The sequence below is a fragment of the Halichoeres trimaculatus genome, unplaced genomic scaffold (assembly GCF_033239565.1).
Source record: "Halichoeres trimaculatus isolate MK-OKI-2021-1 unplaced genomic scaffold, fHalTri1.1 fHalTri1_scaffold_15, whole genome shotgun sequence".
Taxonomy (NCBI): domain Eukaryota; kingdom Metazoa; phylum Chordata; class Actinopteri; order Labriformes; family Labridae; genus Halichoeres; species Halichoeres trimaculatus.
The window spans coordinates 11,858,548-11,871,088 of NW_027437193.1; the positions used below are offsets into that span (position 1 = coordinate 11,858,548).

At 39.2% G+C, this 12,541-nt stretch overlaps 1 protein-coding gene across 1 annotated transcript in view; it reads right to left on the reverse strand.

Annotated features, from left to right (window-relative positions):
• The window catches only part of LOC141804465 (pituitary adenylate cyclase-activating polypeptide type I receptor-like), a 30,498-nt gene extending 23,434 nt beyond the window's left edge, over positions 1 to 7,064 (reverse strand). Inside the window, exons 1-2 of the mRNA XM_074688901.1 lie at positions 6,794 to 7,064; positions 5,882 to 5,990 (exon numbers count right to left, since the gene is read on the reverse strand). Coding sequence (XP_074545002.1) covers positions 5,882 to 5,990; positions 6,794 to 6,907 — 223 coding nt within the window. The 5' untranslated portion in view covers positions 6,908 to 7,064. The remainder of the gene's footprint in view (positions 1 to 5,881; positions 5,991 to 6,793) is intronic.
• Positions 7,065 to 12,541: the final 5,477 nt, after the last annotated feature.

A 12,541-nucleotide genomic window follows, 5' to 3' on the forward strand; every position in this document is an offset into this window, starting at 1 on the left:
AAAAACAGGCATATTTTTACCAGAGGAAATGACTTCCAAATATGATTTCATGCAAGAGACTGTGGCACTGTTAAAGGCACTTTGGTGGGTGAAGGGAAAAATAAACAGCAGTGATGTTTGTACAAGTCAAACAGCAGAATGACACAGAAAAAGCCCCATGCTCCAGAAAAGACCAGCGGTATTGGATTAAGCTCCACACATCCATGCAGACAGCAGAGAACAATGAAGGTGTAGAGATGGAGAGAGGAGAAGGTTTGCAGAGAGTAGTGACAATCTGAGGTGCAAAATGGGACAAAAAAATACTGCTTCTCTGGGAAGTTGATGCACACTGACATTAGGAGTTAGGACAGCCCTACATGCTGACATGTTGACAGTACGTGGGCTGAACTGGGAATGAGTCTTACAGTGCACCACATGCTATCTTTGTAAATAACCCTTAATTTTACTGAAGAAGAAGAAGAAGCAGAACATGAAGTTAACATCTTGTTTGACAGAAATTAAGACATAAACAATGAAATTGGCATTTGACGGCACTCATACAGACATCAAGTTTACCCTTTGACCTAAACACAATGATTTTAAGAGGTGTGGTTGAGGTGTGGTCCTGGTCCTGAAACTAAACTAATATTTATTTAATGTTTCTGTTTTGAGAAATGCCCAAAGACTTTTCCAAAAATCCACATGACAACCCCCAAACTGAGCTAACTCTAAGGCAATGAATCTGCAAAACAATCAAGCTCATTTTAAAGATTATGTCTTATGTCTTCAGTGTATTTGAGCCAAAGGTAGTAAAGACTTCAGCGCGCCAATAAATCCTGCCTAATCTGACCGGGAAGCTGAGAAATAGTATTCAGAAATAACCTACTTTGGTGCTCTTTTAAAATCGTTTTAAATTTTGTTTTAAAATCTCTCAGCTTACATATATATATTGAAGTGAGACTTTTTCAAGATCACTGAGAAACTCCTCACATTGGGCTGACTGTCATAAATTAAAGGTGCGGTAGGCAGGATAACCCAGGTAAGATGGCGATTTGACCCATGTAAGATGGCGATTTGAAAACCAGCACAGCCCCTCCCGTCCTGTGTTTTCGGACATCACGTCCTTACGCAAGTTTAGCCCCTCCCACAAGAGCACATACGCAAACGCAATACAAAACCTGCCGGTATCAAAACACTCTGCACTCAAAGGCTTCACCAACGACGAGCAACAAAACTTCTGCAACGAAGTCTGATTCTAAAGTGTTTTAAATGCAATATCTTAACTACAAGTTGTGCTCATTATGGTTTATCCAGCTTTTACTTTGTGAGATACTTGATAGAAAAAAAACTGTATTAGCGTTTACCAAATCGATCATGTACTTGCACAGCGTTAGCATGTAGCCTGCTAGTCAACCGATGAATAAACTAAGTTCATTTAATGTTTTTGTAGTATGTGCCAGAAGAAAGCTCTGGGGATGAACACGCTCCAGGGACATCCACTGGTCGAAGTGCGAGGCGAGGTAAAGCAGGACCAAGTACAGGCGGTCAATTGGAACAAAGGTAAATATGCAAGCCAGGACTTCCTCATGCGCGTTCACGAGAACAAAGAGCTTTACAACCAATTGCGATGAAGGACGAAGCGCCGGCCCTCGACCAATCAGGATAAAGCCTCAGGGGCTCTTCTGATTGGTCAAAGATACCTGGAGCGGTCGAGAATCCTTGTCAGCTCATAACAGAGACAGATGGGAATGCTGCGACCTTGCAGTAGTGCAATTATACTACACTTATAAAGGGTTATCAATGGATAATCTCACATTTAATCCAAAGGAAACACAAAAAAATTAGCATTGACTAGCTAAATCCTGCCTACGGCACCTGTAACAGGATCAAACTTTACACTGGTAAAGTCTCGGTAAGTTTTTAAATGTGTTTTCTTCATTCAGGTTTAACTGCAAATACCTGTTCTGATCCCAATTTTTATCATGTGTAGCTCATGAGTAAGTTTTTTTGCTGGCTGAGGTTAGAACCAAATTGTGATGATCTGAATGTGTCCATAGATGAAGCAGTCACAAACACTGAGCTGCTTTTGGTTTGAACTAGGATTAATGTCCTGTCTGTATGTACTGAGCTCTGCATGGTCAGGCTCCTGAATATATCACCAGCCTTCTTCACCCCTACCTCACCAGTAGGTCACTCAGGTCGTCTGATCAGGGCTTGCTGGCTGTCCCTCGAGCCCGTCTAAGAACAAAAGATGCCCATGCTTTCAAAGTGGTGGCTTCAACATTATGGAATAATCTTCCTGAAACTATTCATAATTTGTAGTTAAGATGCTGCATATAATTTTTTTAGATGATCATCAAAACATTTCCATCTTGACCTGAGTTCAGCCAAAAACAAAGTAACTTGTAGTCTCTTTCATGCACATAACAAGAGCCATACTGATTGCAGCCAAAACCATGAATTATGAAACATACACTTTGTATATGGATGTGATTACAGAGCGGACTTTGAACATAGCTTGAAATTGACCTGTGTGCCAAACGGTTTGAATCCACAATTATCAGGCATGTCAAAGGGCTGATGGTTGATTTTGATTATTTCCATTTAAACAAAGGAAAACCTTTCTCACTCCCAAAGCTGGAGAAGGCTATGCATTCAGCCACTTGAATGTCACCTCATTTAGGATTAACAACAATTTGAGAAATTACTCGGGACACCGAGGCAGAGCGTCCAGACGTCCCCCTGAGGGGGACCCTGATGATGTCTCCATTTATTAATCAGCTTTCATTCGACTTCACAGTGGGATATAATGTCAAAATAAAACTCAAGTTTTAATGTTAATGGACATCTTTAGACCAACACAGTATATTTTTCCTGGATCTAGCAGCTGGACCAATCTCTAGAAATATAAGTTTAAATTCTGCATCAATAACTCTCCAGCTCTACATGGTTGGCAGCACACTGACGGATTAACACACCTACTAGGGCAGCCAAACTCTTCTGCAGACATTTATCTCAGTAATGAGCAGAGGACGAAAACTTAGCACCAAACTGTTGTATTGCACCAGCTTCGGGACTCATCAAGAGACATCAGGATCAAATAAGTCTGGTGGAGGGGGGTAGCCACAGGGTTTTTACTTCTGGGGCAGATTTTGACAGTGCAGAGACAAGTTCAGCTTCAGTGAAAGGGGCCAGTTGTACTGACACACAGAGTGTCCCCAGGAGATGTCAGGTTTTATTTATGATAAAGTCAATGACTCAGAAATTAAGGACACACAGGTGAAGCTGGGGACAAAGCAGCTGGATATTAGATCAACGTGACAAAAATGACTTGATAAAAATAATCAATATTAATTTACACGGAGATCAGATCAGCATCCTCAGCCTTTCCAGAAGATTGTTTTAGTCACAGTTTTAAGGGATTTTAATTAATTTTCAGTCTGACATCACATGAAACCCTAAAAAGGCATGAAATGACTATTAACCCCCACTGATCCTCCTCCAGAATGATGTAAAAAACAACATCAGCACAGTTAGATAAATATCAACTAATACGTTATCTTTTAATAATATTTGTTATTTTGGCCCCTGAGGTCTTTTAAATGAAGAAACTTTCTACATTTTGTCCCCCTTTGACATTAAATGGATCATCAAATATGATGACAGTCACATGAGCCTCAAACCATTTTTCAAGACAGTGGAACAGAAACCTCTGGGTTGAGCTGCCGAGACGTGAGGATAGGCTGAATTTCTTTGACTTTGATATTAGTTCGACTTTATACTTCACTTTTGGACTCAGTGACATCTTTCAATATATTCTGACCTTTCATGGACAAATTGTCTTATCAAATAATTACTCCTGTAACTGAAGAAATCCAGGCAGAATGCAGACACAGACGGACTGTATTTAAAGCTGATGTTAAAAACTCAAAAGGTCAAAAGCTCAACATTTGGAGAGCTTCATGTGATTCTATTTAACTTTACTAACCTCTGTGTTATCTGGTGACAAAGACAGCTGGATTTTCTGGAGAAAATAAAACCATTTAACATTCGAACAGAATTTTGACCTCTGCTACCGATGTCATGCAAGTGTTCAGTTTAAGTCTTAAAGGGATACTTCACACTTTTAAAAGGGAATGTATTTTCGGCGAGTATTATTAGAGTAGAGAATCCCAGCTATGCATCTTTTAGAGCAGGGATCTCAAACCTTGTGCCATGGAGGGCCAAGAGGCTGCATGTTTTCTTTCCAACCAAAAACTCCACCAGCTGATTTCACTGATTGATCCCTGCTCTCCGCTCGAAGGTGAGGTAATCAGTGAAATCAGCTTGTGGTGTTTTTGGTTGGAAAGAAAACCTGCATCCTCTTGGCCCTCCATGGCACAAGCTTGAGATCCCTGTTCTAGAGGTTTAAGCAACATTTTAGGATTTTTTTTTTTCTCTAGAGTTTGAACTTATTTATAATGTAAAGCGATGGTTTGTTATATAACTGATAACCATAGAGTGCTTTCATTAACTAACTAAATTTTTTAACCTCATGATTCTTTTGTGTGTAGCCACATGAGTACTGAGCACTGCACTAAAGTGCTTAGTGGTAAAATAAGTGGTAATCACACAACTTGACCATAAAGATAATCATTCTTAGCCATGGCTTTAATTTGTCTACACAAACTTGGTTTGAAGCACTAATATAGAGTGAAGGCACCTAAACCGTGGTCGCCCAAGTGTCCGCTGGAGACTGGCACAAAAAGCAGAGAAAACTTAGTCAAAGCCTATTTTAGAATACAGAATGGTCATGTTAACTTGTGCGGGAAAAAATATTGGAATAAAAAGTGTTTGGGCTAAGCTCATTTTCTTATTTTCCAAACCAGGAGGTTTGATTTACTGTAACTGGAGTGTTTTGATTCACTGGGAGCATGTTACAGTGGATTAGCAGGCCTCAAGGCGATGGCTAAAGTCCATCGTCTTTGTGGGTTTCCTGGGAGGTCAGAAGTTAGTTTGAGACTTTACTTTCAATGAGGTGACCACCTTCTTTGTGCTTTATCATGCTTCTTCAGAAACAAGTGAGTGGTGTATCCAATGCTGTGTCCATTAGGGGTCGGTAAAAATATTGATGAATCGATGCATCGCAATACTTCTTTGTCAAATTCAATATGGATTCAGCAAATCCTCTGAGTCAATACTCAATTCACCCCCTGGCAAGTGTTGGGGGGCTGTGGGTGTTATTCGTGTTGTATGGACGAGGGCAGCATGAGACCAAACAGCAACAGAATGGCAGCACATATTAACATTGGCATTAAAATTGAAAATCAAAGCATTAAAATCAATATGGAATTGATGTAGAATCGAATCGCAACCTAAAGAATCAAAGACAAATGCATCAAATTAAACTTCACTTTGCAGTGAAAGGAATGGGGAATCCTTGTATTTTGCTTAAATGCATCAACAAAGCATGTCTGTCACCAAAAAAAAAAAAAAACATTCAATTGAATAGCACTTTCACTGGAAAACATGTTTTTATATTGGAGACTAAAGAGTGATTTACTGCAGTATCCACACTGCTTGGCTCCTTGTTCCTTCAGCTTGTGCAGCCTCCAGCTTGCTGGAGTGTAGATACAAATACACTACAAGAAATTACAGACTTTTCCTTTTATTTCCATGTATGTTTTTCTAGCAGTAATTAAGGGCCCTGACACAGTCATCTCTGGCAGACAAATTTAACTTCCTATGATTCCTTACTTCCAAGCAAGCACCATTTCTCTTCCTTTATTTTGGTCTAACCTACTTCCCTGCTGTCTATTAAAAACCTCTCAGAGCGCAGCAGAGGTTCAAAGTAATCAAAGTTTATGTTTGTGTGCAGGAACACAAAGCAGCAGCAGCAGCAGCAGCAGCAATATGAACTCACCGCTTTGCTCCGTCTGGTTCCGCGCTTCGCTCCTGCGCGTCTGGCTGCAAACGTCCCGCGCCCTCAGGTGCTGCGAGACGATGGCACAGTCAGGATGAATACCTTCCGCCTGAACATACGAGATGACTTTTGTTATCTACACTGAAGCAGGCACACGCAGCACACAACAAACACATTTTCTCCTTCGATGCTGTCCTGGAAGAGTTGAGTGAGATGAGTGAGGGTGCAGCGAAAAGGAAATTGTTATGAGTTGGCGCACACTTCTGCTTAAATCCATCTGTTTTTGGCACTAGGCTGGATTTATTTTTACACCGAGGTGCCCTTACTACGCATTTCAAAACTTGACAGGCGATGTTTTTGTCTTTAAAAATAAACAACTCTGAATTATAATTAGCCTACAACGAATTTTTCCTGTCTCATTACGCTGCTTCAGTTGACCATACCTGACCTTTTTAAAAGGGAATAAATTACTTTCTGTCACCATGAATCTCCCAAAGCCAGGCTCAAGCCTTGCAGACAACAAATAACATTTGCTTCTTTTCAATAGTTTCCCCGTGTCCTCTCCTTCGATCTCCCTTTAATTAGCAGCAGGCGGATGGGAGGGATGGAGCCAGGTCGCTAATTAATGCAGCAGCTTAATGACAACTTTGGTAAAACGACAGAAGTGTGGTGCATGCTGCACAGAGCAGTGGTCCTGGGCTCTGGGTAACAATGTTAACAGCATGTTAATGATATTTGTCTGCAATTAAGTCCATCGATCCACAATCAATAGGTTGTCCTCTGTCAGATGCAGCAGCCAAAAGGTTAAGTTCCAAATCACTTTGAGGTGTTTTAATCAGATCATGAGTGTTGGGCAGGAGATAAGATAAGCAGGCGAGAGAGGATTAATATAAACAAAAGCAAGATACTCACTGTGTTCTTGTACAGATGAAGGTAGAGGATGAGGAGCACGAATTTATCCTGTCGTCCGTGCAGCCCTTTGCAGCACATTTCCATGTCCTTATCTTTCCTTTTAATATCCGACATCAGAAGATGAGAGTGATGATGCTGTGGGTGTAAATCCAGGTTATTTGTTCCTCTGAGTCTCCTCCAGCGCTCACTGCTTCTTTCCCTCCCAGCTCCTGTGTGAGGGGGGTTCACTTTGTCAGACTCAAAGAGATGAATCCCTGTCGTCCCTGACAGCGAGCTGCTGCAAACTTGTGGGAGTGAGGACGAGCTGCTGTCTTACATCTGCCGGTGTCCCTCCCTCTCTCTCTCTCTCTCTCTCCTCTCTCTCTCTGTCTCTCACTCTCTCTCAGTCTCAGGTGAATGAATGTCTCCATTCAGAGAAAAATGTCTGTATCCTCGTGATTAGGCAAACAGCCAATGGCCTGATTTCAAGTCACAAATTGTATTTTTGAATGCCTCTTCTACAACCTGAGTATGCAATTGATTTCTTATTCTTAAAATTTGAGATAGGGGAGACTGGGTATGGTTGTAACCAGTGTTAGGGAAGTTACTTTTAAAAAGCAGTGTTTGCTTCTTGAAAAAGTAGTCCCTTACTTTACATAGTTACCCTCTATGGAAATAAACTTTTTGTGTTACTCGTTACAGAACTTTATCTCATTTCCTAAATGTGTATAAGCCTACACAAAGTTTTACTATGGCGCACATAAGAGGTAATTCATAAAGCACTTCACAAGAAAAACAACAATTCCTTACTGCTCTCTGCATGTTATTGCAAGTACCAGCCTCAGGGTGGCATGAGAGCCCGGGACTATTGCACATTTGCGCAGCTGAGGCAGTGTGCTGTCAAACCGGTCACTGGAAAAAGTAATATTGTGCCCAACTGAAAAAGGAACTACGTTTCATTACCATGTTTTTGGTAGTAACACGTTACACTAATTTTTACCCCCAAAAATGTAGTTACGTCACTGTAGCTCGTTACTTTGTAACTTGTTTCACGAAACACTGGTTGTAACATGTGGAGAGTTGTAACGCCACCAATTCCACCAATCAGGGATAAGATAGGAGTCACATGATCATTTCAATATTTATCCACTTCCACCCTGATCTCACATTGTCAGGGCTGGAAACAGGTGCATGCAGATTCTGTAGAGAGAAAAAAATGATTTGGAGGTAAGGATTTTTTTTTTTTTTTTGACTAAGACTATATATTTTGTTTAGTACTTATACTATTACTTATATCAGAATCAATTGTAGTTTTTCAGGCAAAATGTGATTCATATTTTTCATGCTAATTTTTAATCTACTACGCTAATACAGCTAGCTAAACACTGGCTGACAAGGGTAGGGATGGTTGCAACACATCTTTAAATAGTGGTACAACCATACCCGGTCTCCCCTACCATCTTATAAGTGACAGTTAAATTGAAAAGTGGTCTGAGACATGCCATAAAGTTATCTCTCCATATGCTGATGGTTAATCCAGGGTGTTTGATTGTAGTTTTGGACAGACACTGGTAGTTAAGCAATATTTGCACGTCATCTGTAGCTAAAGGTTCAGCAGTCATTTAAGTGGTATGCAAACCTTGTGCCATGACTATTTTTTTTAATCTAAACTAGCAAACACTAATTAAAATCCCTTTTTTAACCTTAATAAAGGAAAGTTCTTCCTAATTTGTATTCAACTGAAAGATCAGTTTCACAGATTAATCAAACTCATTAATTGCATTTCAATAATAATCAACATAAATAATGCCTGCAGACACTGCCGTCAGCCTTACCAGTGCTGTCGAGCAGCATTAGTGCTCTCTTATACATTTCTTTTCTCAAGAAAAAAAAAAAAAAGAGTTACTGGCTAATGTGAATTTTTTACTCTGTTACTTCTGCATCTGTCATTAATGTCAGTAATATTTTCCATTCAGACCAACAACTTTTGGACTTCGGGATAAGGTTGTTTTACATAATATTCAAAACAACTTTTAAATACAGTTTATTAAAGACACAATAGACATAAAAATTCTTTATACACATCACCTCTGCTGCATACTATTTTCACTAGCATTTATTGCTGAACTACTAGTAGAGTTGGTAGAGCAGTTTGTAGAATGTCATAGACCACTTTTCAATCTTAGTCCTGCTACATTTTAAAGCTTACGCCCACTCTGCAACATTTCAAAAACTATTATACGATATTTTACTCCTCTGCATCCATATACAAATGGCAATTACATATGATGTTTAATGACCAAAACACATACTAAAACCATAATGAAGTATGTGGCATTATAAATTTTTATTGCCTCCTAACTGCCAAGCAGTACAAGAAGCTGTTAAATTACCCAACTTGAACCCAGGAGCTATTCCCTTGGAGTTAGTGCTTGTACAAATACATTAGGACATTATCTGGGGATCACAAGTTAATCTATCTCATTTTAATGTGAAATACAGAGGCTAATTGCCTCTGTATTTCTCTTGTGATAATAAATTGCGACAAGAAAAGTACAAAACTAGTTTAGAAACTAAGATGAGGCCGTGTAGTTTGGTTTCACTACAGCTATATCCTCAGAGGAGACAACCTCAACTCTCATCTCTTTTCTTCAGACAGCTGCAGCAGCTTGGATAATGACTGTTATCAAAGATGCAAAGACATCAAGGTCGTCCAACAGTCAATCTGTACTGCAGTCTTTTCTTTTTAATCTCCTTAATCTCTGACCTCAGAGTTGGTATTCCATCGGCAACAACTTCAAAGATAAATGTATAGTTATTCGTCCATGTGTTGAACTTTAAAAAAGATGCAAAACTCACGACTACAATCTTAAAAAGGCTTTAATGACTCCCCATTATATGATTCTCAGTAGGACCAACATTCCTCATCTAATTGTTTTTATGTCTTATCACTATGACAACTACAGGTTGATTTTGTGTAACCCAGCATCCTTATTTCTCTGTTTCTTAAGTGACTGCAAAATGAAACAAACCTTTAAAGTTTTTTTTTTTAAGGAGTATGGATCTTAAAAGAGGGCAGCTCCTTGAGAATGGCATTTTCCCCCAAAAATGGACCTCAGCACCTGCCAAAGGATGAACCACCACTAAAGCATGTCCATTTTAGTGGGTGCTCTTCCATTCCTTGTACACATCCCTTTCACTCTTGGAACCGTAAAGCTTTTGAAATACAACATTTTGCGCCCACGTCTTCAGTAACATGGCATCCATAAACTGCACAGGGATTCCTTTTGTCATGCAGCCCACTCAGACCTGCAGCGGCATTACAAAGACAAAGAAGATGGAGACACAGAGAAACGGATGAGCAGAATGTGATGGGTACTTGTTTCTATTTCCTGATAAGGTTTTCATTCGTTGTTTCCTGTTAACAGAAAATACTCCCCTCATGTAGGACCACTGAGTTAGATTTAATCTGTTGGGATCCAGATTGCACCGCTACAAAAATTTGCTATTCTCCTCACTGAAGTCTGTCATCCCCATGATCTTGGATTTGTGAGGCCCAAACAAAGACAAGATCTATAAAAAGCCTCACTAGTGTTCCCCCTACACATTTTCAGTCGCTTAATATCTTGTCTTGGCTGAAGTGCTCTTTTTGGTAATGCATTATGTTTTTATGGTTGTTCGTATTTGTCTCTATAGATGTACTGTGTTTTTGTTTGTTTTTGCTATTTTTCTGTCAGTTTGTGTCTTTTGAGGTAATTTTTTGGATCTTGTTTGGCCATTAGCACCCCTTCCTGTTCATGCCGTGCACTTTTTTCAAGATTTTCACTCTTTTTCCTATTTAATTGTAATTTTCAGTGACACTTGCAAGCTAGTTTACAAATAAATTCTTTGAAATTTAGCAGTCAGTCTGCAATTTTTCAGCTTTCCACCTTTGCTCTGTCTTTGTCACTGATACCCTGCACTCGTCACCTCCACCTGCAGACTCTGGCTCAAGATGTTATCTCAACAATCCATCATTCCTGCAATTTTTTCATGGGAAATTTATCTTCCAGACACCAAACTCAAAACCAAGTTGTCTTGCTGCATTAAACATTGTCAGCCATTAAGCAGTAGAGGTGAGGGGTGACTTGTCTAACTGCAACACAACACAAAATTTGGAATAATAAGTTCTGCCAAATTTTACAAAAATAATATTTAAAAGATGAGAGTAACTAAGTGTAAAAGCTGTTTGTCCCTCCCCTCTCTGTGATATATTTTTCTGTCTTGACACATTGCAGCATGTTTTTTAACATGTTTGTTTTCTCATTTCCTTTTAGCAATGGCTCTAAAGCCATCACACCAAATCAGTGCAACACATGTTTACAGTTAAAGGCCATGCTCAGAGAGGAATGTCACTGAATTTTCACAAGTCACACGCATTACTCCTGACATTCAGACACAGGTCAGGCAATACTTGTGAATGTGTGGCCTCATACAGCCTGGAGCTGAAGAGCTAATGGTTAAATCCTGATGTCTGTTGAGTGTAAAATGAAACTTTGATGTGTAAAATAATTCAGAGAGTCACTTTGCTTTCCCCTAAAAAACATGTCTTTGTCTGTTTTTGGAGCAAAACCATGTTGGTTTATACCCAGTGGCAATTCATGAAAAGGTGGCCATATTCATTGTGACAATCCAGTTTAGCATCCGATGGCTATAGAAAGGAAGCACCTCAACTTAAGTCGCTGAAGCAAACACTAGTGTAACAGCCTTAAGAATTACAAATTCAAAGGTCTTTACCCTGCAATGTTCAGAGTGATGTGCAAAATGTCCCCCTGAATCATGATCATCATTTAAGACTTTTAAGTGTAATAGACAGACATGCACTTCTATTTTCTGTAGAAGACTCTGCACATACAGACTCAATCAATTATGAAAGAAAACACTGACATTGAAACCCCTGAAGCAAAATAAACTATAGAAGAAAAATGGCATTCAGATGCAGGGAATAAATAATGCAGATATCCAGAAATGCAATCACAGGTATACAATACTAAAATAGGGGAGAAGAAGGCTGTGTGACAGAGAGAGATGAATCAGACGATCAGTGAAAAGGAGATTTGTTGAACTCCAGCCAAGAACATCAAAGGGTCAGAGAAGGATAATTTGAAAGTTTTAACTTTGTGGATTTGTCCTTTTTTTCCCTGAAGAAAATCTCTCTCGGTGAATGATACATTATTAATCAATGTCTGCCTTCATTTTAGTCCAACCTGAAGCATGAGACATGGATTTAATTTTAAAGCGTGGCCTGCAAGGACTTTTCCTTTTCCTGCTTGCTTTGTCGTTAAACTTAAGTTTTAAAATTTTGGTCCTTTTTTGAGGTATCAGCTAAACTTGGCTTTCAGGCTTAGCTAGAAAAAACGTCAATACACATTTCTCTGGTAGGTCTCACTTATTTCAAATACACTGACCATCATATTAATCTTAGTGTTTTCACATCTGATACAGGATTTTTGTATAATTAGTCTTATTTTGAAATATGAGATTTCAGCAGTGGATATTCTGTTGAATTATCATAGCTGACTGTTAGTTCTTAGACTCATATAAAATTTACATTCTTTTTATATATCAGGTCACATTGCTGTACAGTTCATTTCAGTAAAGATTAAATGTTCAATAGTTCATTTGTATTTAAGGGTGAAATACTCTGTCAGTTAACCTGCAGTACAATAAAGAAGTGAAAAGTAATTGTGTTTGGTAAGCTAAAGTCTCAGTGTAACTGTCAGCCTCGAG